The 22012-nt window shown below is 45.9% G+C and overlaps 1 protein-coding gene and 1 pseudogene across 2 annotated transcripts; both read right to left on the reverse strand.

The window, feature by feature from the left end:
- Positions 1-1219: 1219 nt before the first annotated feature.
- On the reverse strand, positions 1220-6813 carry LOC147367944 (histone-lysine N-methyltransferase PRDM9 pseudogene; annotated as a pseudogene). The gene has a single exon (XR_015168811.1). The product of XR_015168811.1 is annotated as a histone-lysine N-methyltransferase PRDM9 pseudogene (transcript).
- LOC147367945 (histone-lysine N-methyltransferase PRDM7-like) lies at positions 2530-12676 on the reverse strand. The gene is made up of 6 exons (XM_086414135.1): positions 12598-12676; positions 10326-10427; positions 9838-10109; positions 8902-8969; positions 4014-4207; positions 2530-2576 (listed from the first exon to the last, which is right to left on the reverse strand). Exons 1-6 carry the CDS (start codon positions 12674-12676, stop codon positions 2530-2532), a joined length of 762 nt encoding a protein of 253 aa, XP_086270261.1.
- Between the last annotated feature and the right edge of the window lie 9336 nt (positions 12677-22012).

A 22012-nucleotide genomic window follows, 5' to 3' on the forward strand; every position in this document is an offset into this window, starting at 1 on the left:
GCTAAGAATTTCAAGATCGAGGCAGCATTGACCAGAGCATGTGGGGACAGATACAAGGCTGTGCATTAGAGAAGCCACAGTATGGGCTTCGAGGACCTTCTGTGTGGGTGGTGGGATGGGGGCCAGACAGGGATTTTCTGAACATGTGGCTCCAGGCTCTTTTGTCAGCAGGGTGGATGACTGTCGGCATTGCCTGTCTGTGGAGGGGCTCTGGGGCTGCCCAGCTCAGCAGGAATGGAAGTGGTGGGAAGGGAGGTCGCCCTCCCTTAGCACCCCTGACTTCACACTCCCCATCAGGGCAGCCGAGTGCCTAAACGGCCCCTTCCCCGTCTAACTCTGAAGACCTGGAAGGTGTGGGGGCTGAAGGACACACAGGAAACAAAATTCTGTAAAGCAATTATCCTTCAGTTAGAAGATAAAAAGAGATTAAAGAAAAAAAACACAAAGAACAGCAAAGGCAGGGCTTACATTCTCATCAACCTCTGCCACATTCCACCTGTGCTTATGCATCAGACTAAAATGCTGCTGCCTCTACCGTGTATCACAGACAAGAATAGAGACACAGAGAGGTTGAGCATCTTGCCCCAGGTCACACAGCCGCTGAGTGCAGGGCTGAGAACTGGATCCCTGTGGTCAAATCTGGAGTCCAGGTGCTGTGATGACTCTGAGGGAGCGGCAAAGACCAGATGGCCCAGGCTGAGCCAGGCATACACACATGCCCACACTCACGTGCCTGAGGCCTTCACTTTGAGGCTACAGAAGTCAGAGGAATCCAGAGGGCAACCAGGAGACACCAAAGGAGAGTTGAGGTCCATAAGGAGGAGAGGCCACACTTCCCAGGAGGCCAGGGAATTCTCTTCCCTGGTGAGTCTGTCTCAAACCCTAGATTCCTCTCCCTGGACCCAGGAACTGACTGTCCAGTGACCTAACTGAGTTGGCTCCAGAATTATGCCTTCCCAGGGGTTCAGCTACCACTGGACCCCACTGCACTCAGTAATAAGGGGGGGGGATAAGTACGTAGTCTGGGCTTCAGATTTGTTTGGAGACAAAAATTATCAGAATAGGAGTACAAAAAACCACGAAGGCAATTGGCATGAACATCTCCAGAACACTTAAGAAACCCTCTGCTCTTTATCTACCTCCTCCCCTGTCATGAAAGTGTCATAAAGTGAAACTGTCAAAAAGGTCTATTTAATCAAGTAATTCTGTGCTTATCACACTGTCTTTAAAATATTTATTTATGTATTTATTTTTTCCACTGCACTGTGTCTTAGTTGCAGCATGTGGGAGCTAGTTCCCCAATCAGGTAGTGAGCATGGGTCTCTGCAATGGAGTCTTGGCCACTGGGCCACCTGGGAAGTCTCTCCTCATACTCTTGGGGACTGTAATGGGCCACAGATCTCCTCTGAGGCCCCCTTAGAGCTGAGGCATGGGGTGGCTGCAGTAATCCTCCTGTGCTAAGATGTGGTTTGTTTGTCATGACTCACTCACACTCTCTGCAAACATAGGGCTGCTCCCCTGTGTGTGTCCTCTGGTGTCTGATGAGCCTGAACTTGACACTGAAGCTTTGCCCACACTCCCCGCAAATGTAGGGCTTCTCCCCTGTGTGTGTACTCTGGTGTGTGATGAGATTTATCACTGAAGCTTCGCCCACACTCCCTGCAAACATAGGGCTTCTCCCCTGTGTGTGTCCTCTGGTGTCTGATGAGGGGGGACTTCTGACTGAAGCTTTTTCCACACTCCCCACAAACATAGAGCTTCTCCCCTGTGTGTGTCCTTTGGTGCATGACAAGGAGAGAGACTTCTGACTGAAGCTTCACCCACACTCTCCGCAAACATAGGGCTTCTGCCCTGTGTGTTCTCTCGTGTGTGATGAGACTTGACCGATCCCTGGAGCCTTGCCCACACTCTCCGTACTTGACTTTTATAATCCCTGAGACACCTGCCCCCATAAATAATTTGCCTGTGTCCTCTGGATTCAGTTTCTGGCTTGTGCTGGGCTCTTCTGTGATTCTCTCATGCACTCCAGACCTCCCCACTTGTCCTCTGGGTGAGTAGGAGGAGGCCCTTGAAATCCTCTTCAGCCTTATGCTTTTCAGCAAAGGTTGGGGCCTGTCCTTGGCCTTGCGACCCTCAGGTTTGTCACTTGGGCTGTGTGGATCAGAATATCGCTGCTGCTGATTTTGATTGCCTGGGCAGGGATCCTCTGGTTGCAGGTAGTCTCTTGCAGATGGTCTCAAGAGGGTCTGAGAGGGGTGATTGCGTTGGACGTGTTGGCTGAGGAATTTCTGACTGGAGAAGGCCAGAGAGCAGGAGGCACATGGGTGCATCTTGGCTTCGGTTCTGCTGAAAGAGGAAGCTTTTGGTCAGGTGGCGGGTTTGCCACGGTAAGGCCGCCCCACTGATCATCTAGGTGTTGATGGTGCACGATTTGTCTCCCATCGAGTGTGTCTTTACAGTCCACTTCTCCATCCATTCTTATTCTCTACAGAAATCCAGGAAGCTTGTGTCAAGGGCCTTTTCTACATATCACCCAGACTGGGGACCTTCCAGCAGCATCAGAGGCAGCGTCTCTCCTGATAGAGGTGGATTTACAGGGACCTTTCCCTGTAAGTATCTGAAAAGTCATGTCACAGTGGCCACAGGTATTTTACCCTACTGAGAGATAAGACTTGATGACTTAGGTGGAATCTTCCTGATCGGCTCCCTGTGAGGGGAAAGGGTCTATTAAATTAGGGGCACCTGGCCTGGAGCTCTCTGCATGTGGGAGGCAGCACAGCGGGTGGTTAGAGCAGGTTTGAGTAAAGCTGAATTTATGGCTCCTTGTTCAAAGAGCAGCCTTTGTGTTGATCTCTGCAGGAAGTGGGTTTCAGACTGCTGGAGACCAAGAGGCCCAGGTCCCACTGACTACAGGTCTCTGGCTCCTGCTGCCCCAATTGCTTCATAAATTGCTCCTCTTTCAGTTTTCCATAAATCATAAAATAAAGGCATGTCCTTTCTCAAGCCTCACCTGTATTCATACCTCATTTATTTCATTCAGTCTTACTGCATTTAACATGCACTAGGAAGTCCTATTTAAAAATACATCTCCAGCCAGATTCCTCACACCCTCACTCCCGAGCATCTTTATCCAGCCCACTCTCCCCTCATGTCTGGCAGTGAACTGACCTATGAGCGGAATCCCCACTGCTGTCTCTTCCCAAAAGTGAACGAAAGCATTGTCTTAGCACAGAGAACATGCCACTTGCAGCTGAAAGCCACACGGTTGTTCTGTGTTACCCAGGAAGACTCCTGGGGCGTGCACCTGGACACAGGCCCTGAGGCTTCTGTGTCCCATCCAGCCTCCTTCCTCTCCCTCTGTGCTTCCTCCTGTGACCACTGGCATGGCCTCTATTCCTGGCTCTGGGGCTACAGCACTGGCTGCTCCCCTGCCTGGAATCCTTTCCCACAGGTGTTATCTCTGCAGAGACCCTGCCCACCATCCTGCACCACACCCCACCCTCTGCTCACGCTGATTGGAGGCACTTTCCCTGCACTGGTTTTCCTCAGAGCACCAGCGCCCATCTGGTATGAAGCCCATGGTGCCCCAGGGCAGTGGTTCTGTCTCTTTCAGTGGGTGGAGCCTTGTCTGGCACAGAGTATAAACTCACATGACAACAAACTGATACAGTAACAGAATGCAAATCACTGTACATGTGTCGCTTAGAAATGTGGAGGAAATGAGGAAGAAACAGGTAAAGGTGAGAGAGCTGGTAGGTGCTAGGAAACTTGCTTTTTGCTTCTAGGCCTTTCAGCAGAAGGTGATGTTACATATTTTTCTGCATGAAATATTGAAAATTAGAACTAACATTTTTAATATACAATTTTTCTCTAACAGTCATATGAAATGAATCAAATTCTGAGGCATTTTAATGATGACATGACTGACTTTGGACTGGATTGTATTCTGCTGGAATCGGACCAGAGAGGCTCCCCAGGATGGGGTGGGGCGTTGGAAGAGGGGTGGCGCTCACCTCTCCCGGCCGCGAGCTTGTTCTTCCCCCTGCTGTCCCGCTTGATGCTGAGGTCCCAGCCATACTCGTCCCCATACCAGACCAGCAGCTCGCAGCCTGGCCTGACCACCTGGCAGGTTCGGTAGAAGATCTGCCCTTGATACTGCAAGGCCACCAGGTTCTGCTCCTCGTCGTCCCGGGCACAGTTCACATACCTGGGGTCGAGGCAGGGAAAGGGGAAGAAACCTCAGGTGATGAGTCCCCTCCACTGTCGGGCCATGCCCAGCTCCTTGCCTTCAGGCTCTGAGGCTGCCATGGCTCCCACCGCCCCTCATGGGGACCTTCTGTTCACACCTTCGACCAGGCCGTGTGAATTCCTATTTCCAGATCCTGTTTTCGGTCCTCTTCCTGGCTGGAATGCTTTTCTCTCCTTTCCTAATTAGCCATTTTATGAGCCCAGTTCCAGACTCGTCTGCACCTGGGCTGTCCGTGAGGCTGGTGACCTCCAGCTCCTCTAAACTCTGAATTAAGTTCTCTTTCATTCCACAGGGCTTGGTGCTCCTCTGCTAGCATGCAGCCCTCAGCACTCACCCCAGCCTGCCTTCTCTCCAGAGGCTTTCCTCCAATCTCCCCACGTGTATCCAGGGTCATATTCGCTTGCCCACTCCTTCTCATGAAAACTTGGAGACTGCTCTGACATAGCTTGAGACCCATAACAGTGATAGTTTATTCACTTTCTGTCTGCCCTGATGAAAGGAGAGGCCCTCAGAGAATGGCCCTGCTCATGGCCATCCTGGCCCCCATTCCTTCCCAGGCCTCAGGGCCCACTTCTCACTGGAATGGAGCCTGGGGAGGTTGTTGCCCACATGGATTCAAGGCCTCCCATGTTAGGTTATCCTGGAGCTGTGCAGTTACTCAAAAATAGAAAATTAAGATTACTGTTCCTAAAATCAACTGGTTAATGTCTGTCTGCAGTTGTTCTCCAAAACATGGGTTGAGTGACCTGATTTAGTAATGAAGTTCACTGTCTAAACTGGAACACAAAATGCTTGGTAAGTGCCAGTTAAGTCAGTTTAAGTATCCCGATGTCCAAGGAGAGGTGGCTGCGCGGGCACAGAAGAGCCGAGAGGAGCTACTCCACGTACAAGGTCAGGAGGGGCGGCTGTGAGGAGATACCCCTCGTCCAAGGTAAGGAGCAGTGGCTGGGCTTTTGCTGGAGCAGCCGTGAAGAGACACCCCATGTCCAAGGTAAAAGAAACCCAGGTAAGACTGTAGGTGTTGCGAGAGGCATCAGAGGGCAGACACATAAACCATAATCACAGAAATTGAGTCAATCTAATCACATGGATCACAGCCTTGTCTAACTCAATCAAACTAAGCCATGCTGTGTGGGGCCACCCAAGATGGGTGGGTCATGGTGGAGAGGTCTGACAGAATGTGGTCCACTGGAGAAGGGAATGGCAAAACACTTCAGTATTCTTGCCCTGAGAACCCCATGAACAGTATGAAAAGGCAAAATGATAGGATACTGAAAGAGGAACTCCCCAGATCAGTAGGTACCCAATAGGCTACTGGAGATCAGTGGAGAAATAACTCCACAAAGAATGAAGGGATGGAGCCAAAGCAAAAACAATACCCAGTTGTGGATGTAACTGGTGATAGAAGCAAGGTCCAATGCTGTAAAGAGCAATATTGCATAGGAACCTGGATTGTTAGGTCCATGAATCAAGGCAAATGGGAAGTGGTCAAACAGGAGATGGCAAGAGTGAACATCAACATTCTAGGAATCAGCGAACTAAAATGGACTGGAATGGGTGAATTTAACTCAGATGACCATTATATCTACTACTGCAGGCAGGAATCCCTCAGAAGAAATGGAGTAGCCATCATGGTCAACAAAAGAGTCCAAAATACAGTACTTGGATGCAATCTCAAAAAAAAAAAAAAAAAAAAGAAAACCAAAATGATCTCTGTTCGTTTCCAAGGCAAACCACTCAATATCACAGTAATCCAAGTCTATGCCCCAACCAGTAATGCTGAAGAAGCTGAAGTTGAACGGTTCTATGAAGACCTACAAGACCTTTTAGAACTAACACCCAAAAAAGATGTCCTTTTCATTATAGGGGACTGGAATGCAAAAGTAAGAAGTCAAGAAATACCTGGAGTAACAGGCAAATTTGGCCTTGGAATAAGGAATGAAGTAGGGCAAAGGCTAATAAAGTTTTGCCCAGAGAACGCATTGGTCATAGCAAACACCCTCTTCCAACAGCACAAGAGAAGATTCTACACATGGACATCACCAGATGGCCAACACTGAAATCGGATTGATTATATTCTTTGCAGTCAAATATGGAGAAGCTCTATACAGTCAGCAAAAACAAGACCGGGAGCAGACTGGGGCTCAGATCATGAACTGCTGCTACTGCTGCTGCTAAGTAGCTTCAGTCATGTCCAACTCTGTGCGACCCCATAGACGGCAGCCCACCAGGCTCCCCTGTCCCTGGGATTCTCCAGGCAAGAACACTGGAGTGGGTTGCCATTTCTTTCTTATTGCCAAATTCAGACTTAAATTGAATAAAGAAGGGAAAACCACTAGACCATTCAAGTATGACCTAAATCAAATTCGTTATGATTATAGTGGAAGTTAGAAATAGATTTAAGGGCCTAGATCTGATAGATAGAGTGCCTGATGAACTATGGACGGAGGGTCATGACATTGTACAGGAGACAGGGATCAAGACCATCCCCATGGAAAAGAAATGCAAAAAAGCAATATGGCTTTACAAATAGCTGTGAAGAGAAGAGAAGCGACAAGCAAAGGAGAAAAGGTAAGATATAAGCATCTGAATGCAGAGTTCCAAAGAATAGCAAGGAGAGATAAGAAAGCCTTCCTCAGCGACCAATGCAAAGAAATAGAGGAAAACAACAGAATGGGAAAGACTAGAGATCTCTTCAAGAAAATTAGAGATACCAAGGGAACATTTCATGCAAAGATGGGCTCGATAAAGGACAGAAATGGTATGGACCTAAAAGAAGCAGAAGATATTAAGAGGAGGTGGCAAGAATACACAGAAGAGCTGTACAGAAAAGATCTTCACAACCAAGATAATCATGATGGTGTGATCACTCACCTAGAGCCAGACATCCTGGAATGTGAAGTCAAGTGGGCCTTAGAAAGCATCACTACGAACAAAGCTAGTGGAGGTGATGGAATTCCAGTTGAGCTATTTCAAATCCTGGAAGATGATGCTGTGAAGTACTACATTCAATATGCCAGCAAATTTGGAAAACTCAGCAGTGGCCACTGGACTGGAAAAGGTCAGTTTTCATTCCAATCCCAAAGGAAGGCAATGTCAAAGAATGCTCAAACTACCTCACAATTGCACTCATCTCACATGCTAGTAAAGTAATGCTCAAAATTCTCCAAGCCAGGCTCCATCAGTATGTGAACCATGAACTTCCAGATGTTCAAGCTGGTTTTAGAAAGGGCAGAGGAACCAGAGATCAAATTGGCAACATCCGCTGGATCATGGAAAAATGATGAGAGTTCCAGAAAAACATCTATTTCTGCTTTATTGACTATGCCAAAGCCTTTGACTGTGTGGATCACAATAAACTGTGGAAAATTCTGAAAGAGATGGGAATACCAGACCACTTGACCTGCCTCTTGAGAAACCTGTATGCAGGTCAGGAAGCAGCAGTTAGAACTGGACATGGAACAACAGACTGGTTCCAAATAGGAAAAGGAGTATGTTAAGGTGGTGTATTGTCACCCTGCTTATTTAACTTCTATGCAGAGTACATCATGAGAAACGCTGGACTGGAAGAACCACAAACTGGAATCAAGATTGCCAGGAGAAATATCAATAACCTCAGATATGCAGATGACACCACCCTTGTGGCAGAAAGTGAAGAGGAACTAAAAAGCCTCTTGATGAAAGTGAAAGACGAGAGTGAAAAGTTGGCTTAAAGCTGAACATTCAGAAAATGAAGATCATAGCATCTGGTCCCATCACTTCATGGGAAATAGATGGGGAAACAGTGGAAACAGTGTCAGACTTTATTTTTTGGGGCTCCAAAATCACTGCAGATGGTGACTGCAGCCATGAAATTAAAAGATGCTTACTCCTTGGAAGGAAAGTTATGACCAAATAGATAGCATATTCAAAAGCAGAGACATTACTTTGCCAACAAAGGTTTGTCTAGTCAAGGCTATGGTTTTTCCTGTGGTCATGTATGGATGTGAGAGTTGGACTGTGAAGAAAGCTGAGTGCCGAAGAATTGGTGCTTTTGAACTGTGGTGTTGGAAAAGACTCTTGAGAGTCCCTTGGACTGCAAGGAGATCCAAATAGTCCATTCTAAAGGAGATCAGTCCTGGGTGTTCGTTGGAAGGACTGATGCTGAAGCTGAAAATCCAATACTTTGGCCACCTCATGCGAAGATTTGACTCATTGGAAAAGAGTCTGATTCTGGGAGGGATTGGAGGCAGGAGGAGAAGGGGATGACAGAGGATGAGATGGCTGGATGGCATCACTGACTCTATGGACATGAGTTTGGGTGAACTCTGGGAGTTGGTGACGGACAGGGAGGCCTGGCGTGCTGCGATGGGGTCGCAAAGGGTCGGACATGATTGAGTGACTGAACTGAACTGAACTGAAAGTGTCCCTGGTGAATCTAGACTCAAGTTGTTTTCATGTACTGCAGTTTTGTTCAGCATGTAGACTTGTATTTTGATGTCACATGCTATATTTTAATTTTTTTCTAATGTCTTTTAAAATGAAAGAGCATGATATGAACGGAAAAGAGGTAAGAAGATGTGAAAGCTGTTGAGGTAGCCAGGTTGAGAAGGAAAGGGGTGTGGGCTTGAGGGAGGAGCGACATCTATACACTGCAGACTCACTGCACTCACCTCATCCAGTTGGCCAAAGACGTGTCCTTTCCATCCACATACTCATAGCAGTTTCTCCCTTTGGTGATCTGAGTGTCAGAAAAAGAGTTTCAAGCTTTCTTCTCTCTTTTATTTTTTGGTAGGGAGTAATAGAAGAACTATTTCCCTCTGCTGTCATTGGTGCTCTTCAGCCTGCATAGATTCAACTGCCAGTCAGACCACATGGTAAGCTTCTTAATCATTCCAAGTCTGAGTCTGTTGGTTCATTGAAGGAAAGGGTTCCACAAGGGAGGAGTCACATCTGTGTGCCTGGACCACTGTCTCCCACCTCTCCTCTGACCTTTACATGGAAGTCCTGTGTGCCTGGACCACAGTGTTCCCACCTCTCCTCTGACCTTTAGATAGAAGGCCTGCGTGTGTGTACCACGGTGTTCCCACCTCTCCACTGACCTTTAGATAGAAGTGCGGTGTGTGTGTACCACAGTATTCCCACCTCTCCTCTGACCTTTAGATAGAAGGCCTGCGTGTGTGTACCACGGTGTTCCCACCTCTCCACTGACCTTTAGATAGAAGTGCGGTGTGTGTGTACCACAGTGTTCCCACCTCTCCTCTGACCTTTAGATAGAAGGCCTGCGTGTGTGTACCACGGTGTTCCCACCTCTCCTCTGACCTTTAGATAGAAGTGCGGTGTGTGTGTACCACGGTGTTCCCACCTCTCCTCTGACCTTTGGATGGAAGGCCTGCGTGTGTGTACCACGGTGTTCCCACCTCTCCTCTGACCTTTGGACGGAAGGCCTGTGTTCACGCCCAGTGCACACAGTACACAGGGCTGACCATGTCATTGCTGACCGTGTCATCACCATTGGTGTCCTCCCATGTAGACATGAAGTACCCCCCACCCTCACCACCCACAAGTGATTAGAGGCCAGAGGACAGGGAAATAGGGGTGTTTCTCACCAGCCAGGAGTATCCACTGTGGGCGGCCCCTTTGTCATCTGTAATCTGGCCCTCGTAGGGGCCAAAGTGCAGGCCCAGTGGCAGATCGGATGCCTCGTTCCACACTCCAAGCCCAGCCTCAGGGATGCCCGACAGTCTGATACTTAACCCAGGGGGCAGAGTGAGGGCTGAGCGGTTGGCATGCCCCTTTTCCACTGCACAGTCCTTTACAAAGGTTGAGGGCCCGTGGGCAGCACAGATGTCGATGAAGAAGCTCTGACACTCCTCACAATCTGGAGGTGAGAGCAACAGGGATGAGGGGAGGTACAGTGATGTTGCTGGTCGTAAAGACCTTCAGAAAGAACTACGGCACTCACGGCATGTGGCCTCGATCCTGCACCCCAAGTCATAGAGGAAGGGGATAATTGGGGAACCAAATGGTGAGGTGAGGTTATTGGACCAGGGCCTTGTAGCCCCTTCTTCATGAGCAGGCCAGCGGGGTCACTCACAGAGGTAGTCGTCATCCAGGGGCTCGCTGACCTCTTGGTACACAAGACCCTCTCTTTCTCGTAGACTGTACCTCTTCACTCCAGTCTCCTTTCTTCTGCGTTCTAAGATGGAGAACAGAAGTTAAACAAGGCTGGTGGGGTCTGGAGAGTTAGTCCCTGTTTTATCAGAAAGTGTGAGATCTCCTACCTGTCCATCTATACACTTTATTAAAATTTTATTACATTTATTTTTCAAGCTTTTACTTTCATATTTTTATGTTTTAATGTTACATTTATTGGCCACACTACATGGCTTGTGGGATCTTAGTTCCCCGACCAGGAATGGAACCCACACTTCCTGCAGTGGAAGCGGGGAGTCTTAACCACTTAACCACCAGGAAGTCCCTTCTCTATGCTTTGTTTCTTCTCCCTTTAACTCCTGGTTCAGGAGACTGAGTCTCCTCACTGACCACAGATGCCCAGTTCAGTGTTAGCTTCCTGTACTTCCCATTAGTAGGTTTAACTTCTCAACCTTCTTACTTAGGAAATAGTTCACTGACACATGTACTCAGAAAACATACATTGAGGGCACATGACACGTAAGGCATTGAGCAGAGGTCTGGGCATAAACACTAACGAAGTGCGGTCCCTATGATCACAGCTCGATTTATTGAACTACTTGTAGGTGTCAGACTTTTGCATTTTTGTAAGGCTTTCAAGCACTGTATGAGTTATGTATCCTTATCTTCACTTTACAGATGAGCATTCAGACCTCAGAAAATGTATAAGATTTTCCCAAGGCCCCAGTGCTAACTTCATGTTTCAGATCAGTCCAGCTTAAACCCATGCCTGCCTAAAGTCCATGCCACACACCTAGGCCATACTTATTAGTTTTTCTATAGTGATGAGAGGAACTAATTAGAGGAACCCCCCAAGTTTTCTCTTATCGACTTTTTGTCTGGGGTGCTGTTCAGGGGTCCTTGCTTTTCTGGGAGGGGGCACCAGTTTCTGAGTCTGCTTGCAGCCACTTGTCTTCAGCAATTTTGCTGCTCCTGGCAATTCCTTCAAACTAGATTCCTTACTTAATGGTGCCCTGGACATTCCCTTCCATGTGAGTAAAAGACAACATTCATTTCTTTAGTTCTTTAGGACTTTATGAAGTGTTTTCACATGCATGACTTTAGTTAATACTTTGACAGTTCTTGGAAATACCTGATGGAGGGGGTGGACATGAACACTGGAGTGTAAAACAAGGACCTAAGAGGATAGTGAATCAAAGCTAGAATTCATATCTTAAGGTTCCCTTCAGCTTTCTGCATAAAAGTGAGAACAAGGCAGGGAGAATAGCTGGAAGTCAGAGAAAGAAGAGGGTAAGGGCTCGTAGAGAAATCCGGGGGGTTTTCTATTAATTAGCGGACCTTTGATGGATGAGGAAGTACGGAAAATTACAGAGGGGATAAAACACATCTGGGAAATAAGGTGACAAACCAGTGAGATTGAGAAGAGAAAAGACGATCGGCAGAAACACATTTAGACAATGAAGAAAATGAGCTGAAAGTTGCAGGTTGCCATGTCCTCTTAGAGACAATGTTTGGAATTAAAGTAGCTGGTCTCATCAATTCTCCTTGAACAAGGCCGTATGACTAGCTGGTTCTCCTCAGTTTCCTGATCCATAAATTGGTATACATGCTAATTCTTAATGTTATAGTGGACATGAAATTTAATAACATTCAACAAATCATTGTGTGAGCTATTTAATACAGTATGAATGTGAGCGTACACCCCTGCCATCAATTTATCCCCTAAACTCCCTCTATATTTGAAGTCTAGCTTACAGATACCCTCTTCAGCATTCTTTGACCTTCCTACTCCTAGATGAATGTTTAAATGTGCAGTCACTCATTCAAAAAACATTCAGGGGGCCCTCAGGGGCTTTGAGCTGGGCCTGGACTTCTGAGAATTAACGGGTATGGGCTAGGCTCTCAAAGCTCACAACACAGGGGCAGGCTAAACAAATGATTCCAAACAGGAGAGTTGCCTAATAGGAGCTCAGAGGAAGGAGTTGTTACTTCCTCCTACAAGAATGAGCATTTGAAATGATGCCCAGATGATGAGTTTCTACTCAAAAGCAGGTAACCTATGTGAAGTCCTTCAGTCATTTTCTTATTTGTTGCTTTTCAGTCATAAACCTGAGGCTTGTCAAGGCTGTGAGTTGCTTCCTCTTATTGGTGTGGGAGGCTCTGAGGTAGGGATCCTGTCACCTTCTTCATCCTGGACCGTCCACTCTACACACTGCCTAACATGTTCTTAAGCTTCTTCATCTTGGACCGTCCACTCTCTAGACTGCCCAACATGTCCTTCAGCTTCTTCATCTTTCACTGGCCACTCTACAAAGTGCCCAACGTGTCCTTAAGCTTCTTCATCCTGGACTGTCCTCTCTTAAAATCTGCCCAGCATGTCCTTAAGCTTCTTCATCTTTGACCATCCACTTTACAAACTGCCCAACATATCCTTAAGCTTCCCTTAGTCAGATGTCTTAGCATATCCCTCCCTAGCACAGCAGGAATAAGTTTCATAGAACTATGGAAGTTTTAATCAGTTTGTAAGGGGTTTAGAGAATGTGCTTTGGATTAGATTGCACTACCAGTGATACTGTGATCTCAGGCATATAATCAAATGTTTTTTACCTCATTTTTTGGATCTATAATGGTGATAGCTATATACCTACTTATAGGTACTATAGGATTGTTTTAAGGTTTTTTTATGTGAATAAGTAAGTTTATTCACATACAATGCTTTAAAGTCTGAAATATTGTAAAAATAATGTAACAATAGAACAGCCTACTATTGTTGCTGTTGTTACTAGGTATAAAGATGATGATGATATCAGACATTGTGCTAAAGATTCAGGACAGGAAGGCAGCAGTCTCCAGGATCTCTGTGTTTTCTCCTATTCTCATCTGTGACTGGAGGAGGATATTTTGGCAACAGGATTTGGGAAATACTCACCTTCTGGTGTTTACTGTGCTCCACTCTGAAGGCCATTGAAAAAGGTTTACCTAAAAAATGAGAATCAGTGTTTTTGTTGGTAAATGTTTCCAAACTCTGGGCATTCTAATTAAGGACACATAATTCTGAGCCAGAGAGTGACAAAGACAATGATCACCAAAGGAGGAATGGAAAATTTCTGTATCATCAACTCCTATGCTTCCACTGGGAGCATTACATAATTTTCTTACAATTAAAAAAAAAAAAACATGAAACCTCATCTATGCCTCATCTGATGCTCATAAGTATCTAATAAGTTTACTAGCCTTTCATGACAAAAATACTCAACAATGTAGAAATAGAAGGAGGTGATTGCAATATAATAAAGGTCACATATGAAAAGTCTACCTCTAACATCATAGTCATCAGTGAAAAGCTGAAATAAGATCCAGAAAAAAAGGCAAGGATGCCCATTCTCAACATTTCTATTCACCATAACATTAGAAGTCCTAGCCAGGGCGTTAGATTAGAAAAGGAAACAAAAGGCTGCCACTTGGAAAGAAAGAAGTAAAATTATGTCTGTTCACAGGGGACATGATTTTATGTGCAGAAAAATATTTAAAATTCCACACACACAAAAAAACCTGCACAGAGTGTTGCACAGTACAAAATCAACATTCAAATATCTTTCCCTGCATGAACAACGACCATTTCAAAAAGGAAAATAAGAAAACAATCCTATTTATTTTTTATTTTTTTAAAGCTATAGTCTAGAGCGAAAATTAAAAAAAAAATTATTTTTATTTATTTGTTTGTGCCAGGTCTTTGTTGTGGCATTTGTGATCTAGTTCCCTGACCAGGGCCTGAACCCAAGTTCTCTGCATTGGGAGTGTGGAGTCTTAGCCACTTGACAAATAATCTTATTTATAATAGCATCGAAAAGAATGAAGTAATTAGGAGTAAACTTAAGGAGATGAAAGACTTATACATTGAAAACTACAACTTATTGCTGAAAGGAATCTGACATAGTAAATAGACAGCTGTCTCATGTTTATGGATTTAGAGGCTTAATATTATTAAGTTGTTCATACTACTCAAAACAATTTAAAGATTCAATGCAATTCCTATTAAAATCCCAATGGAAGTTTTTTCAGATATAGAAAATCCATCCTACAGTTAACACGGAATCTCAGAGCACCCCAAATAGGCAAAACTATCTTAGAAAGAACAGCAAAGCTGGAGGCCTCTGATTTCAGAACATATTACAAAGGTACAGTAACCAAAAGAGTATAGTTTTGGCAGAAAATGTGTGCTTAGTCCCTCAGTCTTCTTGACTATTTGTGACCTTTTGGATGATAGCCCACCAGGCTCCTCTGTCCAGGGGATTTCTCAGGCAAGAATACTGGAGGGGGTTGCCATTTCCTTCTCCAGGGGATCTTCTTAACCCATGGATTGAACCTGCATCTCCTGTGTCTCCTGTATTGAAGGCAGATTCTTCAGCTGCTGAGCCACTGAGGAAGCCGGCTGGCATAAAGACAGATATGTCAATCAATGGAACAAAATAGACAGCCAGAAATAAACTCTTGGATACATGGTCTAATGATCTTCATCAAGGGTGTCAAGATAACGGGGAAAGTTTAATCCCTGTAATGCATGGTGCTGGGGAAACAAAATATCCATATGCAAAATAATGAACATCTTACATCATGAAGTAAAATCAACTCAGAATGGATTAAAGACCTAAATGCAAGATTTGATAAGACTCTTAGAAGAAAACAAGGGTGAAGCTTCACGACACTGAATCAGCAATGATTTCTTAGATACAGTACCAAGTGCACAAGTATTAGTAACAAAGTAAAAATAGACAAATGAGACTACATTAATCTTAAAACCTCTGTGCAGCAAAGGACACAGTGAACAGAGTGAAAAGGCCACTTACAGAATGGTAGAAAATAGTTGTAAAATATGTATCTGATAAGGGGTTAATAAGCATATACCAATATGAAGGCTACCTACAAGCCAGGAAGAGAACCTGATTGACCATAATGGCACCCTGATATCAAACGTCCATGCTCCAACACTGTAAGAAAACAAATTTCTGTGGTTTAAGGCATGCAGTCTGTTTTGTTATGGCAGTCTGAGCTGACCTAACACAGTGAGAGAAGGAATTGAGTAGACATTTCTCCAAAGAAGATACACAAATGGCCAAAAAACATATGAAAAGATGTTCAATATTACTAATCAATAGGGAAATACAAATTAAAACCACAATGGAAATTATCTCATACCTTCTGTGATGGGCAATATGAATAAGAAGACAGTAGCAAGTTTGATAAGGATATGGAGAAATTGGAACCCTTATACACTATTGTTGGCAATGTAAAATGTTGCAAGCTTTATAGAAAACAGTATGGAGTTTCCACAGAAAATTAGAACTGCGGTATGATCTAGAAATCCAACTCAAGAGTATATTTCCATAAAAAATTGAAAGTGAGATATTGAATAAATAGTGTGTACAGGTATGGCCATTGCCACATTATTCCCAGTTGGCAAGATGTGTAAGCAACCTAAATGTTCATTGGTGGATAAACAGATAAAGATTATATATATCTTATGTCTGTTATATCCACATGAACACATGGAATATTTTTAAGCCTTAAACAAGAATTCTGTCATATGCTACATTATGGATGGGCCTTGATGATATTATACTAAGTGAAATGAACCAATCAAAAAAGACAAGTATTGCCTGATTCCACTTCTATGAGGTATCTAAATCAATCAAATCCCTGGAAACAGAAAATACAATTGTGGTTGCCAAGGGCTATGAGGATGAAGGATTGGAGAATTGTTGCTCAGTGGGTTAGGGCTTCAATCACACAAGATGGAACATTTCTACAGATTTGTTGTACAGCAGTGTGTATATATGGGAGAAGGCAATGGCACCCCACTCCAGTACTCTTGCCTGGAAAATCCCATGGATGGAGCCTGGTAGGCTGCAGTCCATGGGGTCGCTAGAGTCGGACACAACTGAGCAACTTCACTTTCACTTTCCACTTTCATGCATTGGAGAAGGACATGGCAACCCACTCCAGTGTTCTTGCCTGGAGAATCCCATGGACGGAGAAGCCTGGTAGGCTGCAGTCCATGGGGTCGCACAGAGTCAGACATGACTAAAACGACTTAGCAGCAGCAGCAGCAGGAGGAGAAGGCAATGGCACCCCACTCCAGTACTCTTGCCTGGAAAATCCCATGGACGGAGGAGCCTGGTAGGGTGCAGTCCATGGGGTCGCTAAGAGTCGGACATGACTGAGCGACTTCACTTTCACTTTTTACTTTCATGCATTGGAGAAGGAAATGGCAGCCCACTCCAGTGTTCTTGCCTGGAGAATCCCAGGGATGGGGGAGCCTGGTGGGCTGCCGTCTATGGGGTCACACAGAGTCGGACACGACTGAAGTGACTTAGCAGTTAGCAGTTTAGCAGTAGCAGTGTGTATATATGGGAGAAGGCAATGGCACCCCACTCCAGTACTCTTGCCTGGAAAATCCCAGGGACGGGGGAGCCTGTGGGCTGCTCTCTATGGGGTCGCACAGAGTCGGACACGACTGAAGCGACTTAGCAGTAGCAGCAGCAGTGTGTATATATATCCCCGGTGGCTCAGCAGTAAAAAATCTGTCTGCAATGCAGGAGATGCAACAGACTCAGGTTCAATCCCTGGGTTGGGAAGATCACCTGGAGCAGGAAATGGCAACCCACTCCAGGATTCTTGCCTGGAGAATTCCATGGACAGAGGAGCCTGGTGGCTACAGTCGGTGGGTATGCAGAGTCGGACACGACTGAGCGATTAACACTATGGCCACTAACTCTAATGTGTATATAGTTAGCAACAGTGTACCATACACTCAGAAATTGTTAAGAAAGTAAATAAAGATGTGCAGAGGTATGGTGAACCATGGCATATGTATTCCCTACGAAGAATCTCTCTTCATGTGAAAACCTTTGCAGACAACCAAATGTTTGGTTTCCATGTCTCTTACACTAGTTTTAATAACCTAAGGGAGTAGTGGGACTTCCCTGGTGGCATGGTGGATGAGAATCTGCCTGCCAGTGCAGAGGACACAGGTTCACTGGCTGGTCCAGGAAGATTCCACTTTCTGTGGGGCCACTAAGCCTGTGTGTCACAAGCTACTGAGCCTGCACGTGCTCTGCAATGAGAAGCCACTCACGCAACCAGAGAAAGCCCATCACAGTCACGAAGACCTCACTGCAACCAGAGAAAGCCTGTGCACAGCCATGAAGACCTCACCGCAACCAAAGAAAGCCCATTACAGTCAAGAAGACCTCACTGCAACCAGAGGAAGCCCATCACAGCCACGAAGACCTCACCACAACCAGAGAAAGACTGTGCACAGCCACGAAGACCTCACCGCAACCAGAGAAAGCCCGTGCACAGCCACGAAGACCCAGTGCAGCCAAAACTACAAAATTAATTTTTAAAAATCTGGGAGAACAGAAATCCATAGATGGAGAATCATAGAACTATCTAAATTGTTTTCTCCAGTCTAGGCAGATTAACTCTTCTAAACTGTTTGAGCAGCAGAAGAGGAAGTGAGCTGCTCACTTCTATTGTATAATGAGTGTACTTCATTTTATTTACCTGATGCTGTCTCTGGTCAGTGAAATATGGGAAAGATCAGGGAGAATAAATAGTTCTCTCAAACCCTTTCCCAGAATTAAAACAAAGAATTAGTTTAACCTTAGGGTAAGAAGATCATGTGGTGTTGTTTTATATACATACATATATAATGTATCTTGACATAATATGTTAATCATTCCCTCTTCTAAGAGATTTAATCCAATAACCTAATTATTATGAGATTAGCATTAAATCTCTTTGGTGAATTTATAGTCTAAGGTTTATTTAATTGCCTTTCATTAAGAATGTTTAGCAAAAATAATTCTTTTTAAAAAGAATGATAAATTTTAAACATAAAACTTTTGAGAATTACACTGGAAAACCTATACATTCATCTTCATTCAGGCTGATCTCAATATTCAGCCACAATCACTTTGGAATGCTGAAAATTATGTTTTCTTTGCTAATGGCTGAGAAGTAGTTGAGACCTAAGCCCAAGCTGGTTTCAGGAAGACACCTCCAAATCCTCCTGGCCCCTCACCTTGCTGCCTTGGTGTCCATTCTTCATCAGAATCCTTAATGTCATTTACCTGGGGTTTGATGACCTGCCTGCGGTGATGCATGAAAGCTGGTCGAGTGGCTCTGAAACCTGGAAAGAAACAAAGTGTGTGTTCTACCAGGGGGAACAAAGCACAGAAGCAATGGAAAGTGTCACAAAATCAGGGAAATCAATAAGATGGGCTGGGAGAATCTAGAACAAGGAAAGAGGTGAGCTCTGCACTGCAGGGTCAACCTCCATTTGGTAGAAAACAATAAAAATTTCCTCCAGGTTAGTCTCCACACAAAAGGGAACTGTGAGCAGATGAAGCCACCTAAGAGAGGGCCAAGTAAACACTGAGGGTGAAGACCTGTTTCATGTTTCCCAGGCTCACAGGCACCCAGCACTTCCTGTTACCTATAGTAATCAGCACTTCATAGTTCCTTTTCACATTCCTATATCGGATTTTTCCCATTCTCCCATCTCTTCCCATTCTTCCTTGGAGAAGTATATGGAGATGTCTTTGAAAGCATCTTTGGCCTAAGGAAAATAATAGATTTCATCAGTGATTTACTAATCTAAGTCAGACCTTAGAGCTGGGCCTTCTCTCCACCTTTTGTGCAGGGAGTAGCCTGAAGCTCGGAGAAAGCAATGGCACCCCACTCTAGTACTCTTGCCTGGAAAATCCCACGGACGGAGGAGCCTGGTAGGCTGCAGTCCATGGGGTCGTAAAGAGTCGGACACCACTGAGTGACTTCACTTTCACTTTTCACTTTCATGCGTTGGAGAAGGAAATGGCAACCCACTCCAGTGTTCTTGCCTGGAGAATCCCAGGGATGGGGTAGACTGGTGGGCTGCCGTCTATGGGGTCACACAGAGTTGGACACGACTGAAGTGACTTAGCAGCAGCAGCAGCAGCAGCCTGAAGCTACTGGATGGTCTCTGTGAGACAGGCAGGCAGACTTTCCTTCCCACCTGTGTTCTGGTTAACTGAACAAACACTGAGTATTTTCCTAATTCTCCCTGGACACAAAGCAGCTGACGATGCTAGTGTCCTGTTTTGTCCCACTCCACCCCACCATCTAAGACAGGACCAGGCATTCCCACCCTGTTACATTCACAGAGTTCACTCAGCTGCCCAGGCAAGCAGGCTGTGGTCCTTCAGGGACCAGTGCCATGTCCTTCATATAGAGCTGGCTTAGAGGTGGACTTTGCTGCCTCTGCCTCTCACCGTGGGCTTCCACTCTGTTCTCCCAGCATCTCCCTCAGTGCTCTCCTCTGGAGACCTGTTTGGCCTCATGGCCATGGGACTGCCTCAAAGCCAAGGTGCCTGTGGAAGAAAGGTGCTGAGATAGCCCAGACCACTGTCCAGAGCCTGGTCTGTCTTCCTTGGGTGGAGTGTCCAGGGCAGGAAGGTGAGGGGAAAGTTGGGGTGAGAGTATTGGTGGGATGGATGGATCCTGACTAGCTATGACAGACTAGCCTAATGTCAATTAGATTTGGTTTCTTTGGTTCCCCTACAGTTCAGCCCCTCTGAAGAAAGGCCCTGGGAGGGACACGTCTGTGGGTGACAGTGAGTCCTGAGGAGACCTGGAAGCCCGTAACTGCTGGACTGGGGTCAGGCTGAAATCAAGGCTCTGTTCCAGTGTAGGAGAGGGAATATTTCTCCAAGAAGAGTTTTGAGGATCTCCTCCTGGGGACTCAGAAAAATATCGGCATAACGTGGGTTCTACGTCTAAGGGACAAGTTGCTTGGCTTGAGGAGATCTGGGTCCCACAGGCAGAAGGAACTGGGGTCCTCAGACAGAGGGGACCAGGGATCTTTTTACTGATGTAGAATGCGCAGGGTGAGAGAACTTGGGATCTTTGAAGCTGAGGAAATCGGGGGTTTCTTACTAAGGGGCTTTAGGTCTCCGACAGGCAGGATAGTTAGGGTCTTGAGGAGGAAAAGTTTTAAGAGCTCCCAGGCTGAGGTATTCAGTGTCTCCGAGGTTAAGGAAATTTTGTCTCTCTGTGGGTGCTATTTTTAGGGTGCCTCAGGCTGAGGGGAACTGGGGTTACTCTAGGTATTTGAGGGTCGCAGAATTAGGGGATTCAATGTTTCTGTGGGTTAAGGGACTTGTAGTCCTTGTGGCTGACGAGACGCAAGCCCCCTTCAGGTTAAGACCCAGGTTTCTCAAAGCTGATGGGTTTTGGGGCCTCCTACCCTGGAATTTGAAGCCATCAGGCTAAGGGTTTACGAGGGTTGCACAGGGAACGTACCCATCAGTCTCCCCGCTGTCCTGTCGCGCTGCCCACCCTGTCCTGGGAAGCGCTAGTAGCTCAGTGATGTCCAGTCCTCCAGCGCTGAGGCGAAGTGAAGGGCCAGCAGCCGGCCTGTACCCTATTAGGCACAAGCGACCAATCGGCGTTGTGACTGAGGCAGTTTGGCCAATAGGCGCCGGGAGTGTGCGGAGCGCAATGGAGGCCCCGCCCCACTGCTTGAGAATTGGCTGCGCTGGGGGCCTGTCAAGAAGCCTCCAGCGCGCAGGCGCACCTTGGCCATTTCCTTTGCTTGTTTCCACGCGTGGCCTCTTAGGCCTGGATCCTCAAGTGGGCGGATTGTTCTCAGGCTGGATGTTTCTGTCCAGTGCCCTCACCTGGAATCTCGGCTCCACCAGACTGTAGTCGTGCTCCAGGACTTTCACCTAGGCCCACCTGTGCCCTACCTTGTCAAATCTAGTTTTGGCAAGAGCTCTATGTGGTGCTGCTGCTAAGTCACTTAGGTCGTGTCCGACTCTGTGCAACCCCATAGACGGCAGCCCACCAGGCTCCCCCGTCCCTGGGATTCTCCAGGCAAGAACACTAGAGTGGGTTGCCATTTCCTTCTCCAATGCATGAAAGTGAAAAGTGAAAGTGAAGTCACTCAGTCCTGTCCGACCCTTAGCGACCCCATGGACTGCAGCCCACCAGGCTCCTCCGTCCATGGGATTTTCCAGGCAAGAGTACTGCAGTGGGGTGCCACTGCCTTCTCTCTATGTGGTGAGTACTCTATTATTCAGGGGAAAACGGTGTAATTAACTACATTCTAATGAGACACAAGATAGACAACATTTAGGCAAAGATTTAAACATAACGCAATAAATAAGTATGTTAGAAAAAACTTGGAGGATTTTTAACCTGAAAGTAGCAGTGGCACTGATGAGTCATCTGCATGTTTAATGTAGGTATAAAAAGCCTTCAGAAATGAGGCATAAATCAAACCTCAAAGCCTTGCAAGTGTTTTTTGGAAAAGGAGGCACAGAGCTGGAGGACAAAGGATCCACAGAGCTGAGTTTGCTTGACACCTACTGGTTTCACAAGATAAAATAGGGCCACTGTTTCTGGCCCTTAGCTAGCTTTGCTCACAGAAAAATAATGTGATTTCGATGTATTGGAAGCAAGACAACTGACTGTATATTTAGTATCAAGTGGTGGTTGGGAGTCTGGATGGAAAAATGTTACCAGAAAGTGAGTTAACCTCTTGGTGGGTGTTGAGCCAGAAGATACAACCCAGCCAAAGCTCAT

This window comes from Bos grunniens, chromosome 8, assembly GCF_055505025.1.
Source record: "Bos grunniens cultivar Pamir isolate PY7600 chromosome 8, Bosgru_T2T1.0, whole genome shotgun sequence".
Taxonomy (NCBI): Eukaryota; Metazoa; Chordata; class Mammalia; order Artiodactyla; family Bovidae; genus Bos; species Bos grunniens.

Bases quoted from the DNA above. Each gene is read 5' to 3' on its own strand.
- LOC147367945 (XM_086414135.1), bottom strand. From the start codon at position 12,676: ATGAAGAAGCTGAAGGACATGTTGGGCAGTCTAGAGAGTGGACGGTCC. The intron at 8,970-9,837 runs GTGAGAAACACC...TCTGACACTCAG, and splicing joins ACAGTGGATACTCCTGGCTG to ATCACCAAAGGGAGAAACTG. The intron at 4,208-8,901 runs GTGAGTGCAGTG...CCTCGACCCCAG, and splicing joins TCTTTGGCCAACTGGATGAG to GTATGTGAACTGTGCCCGGG.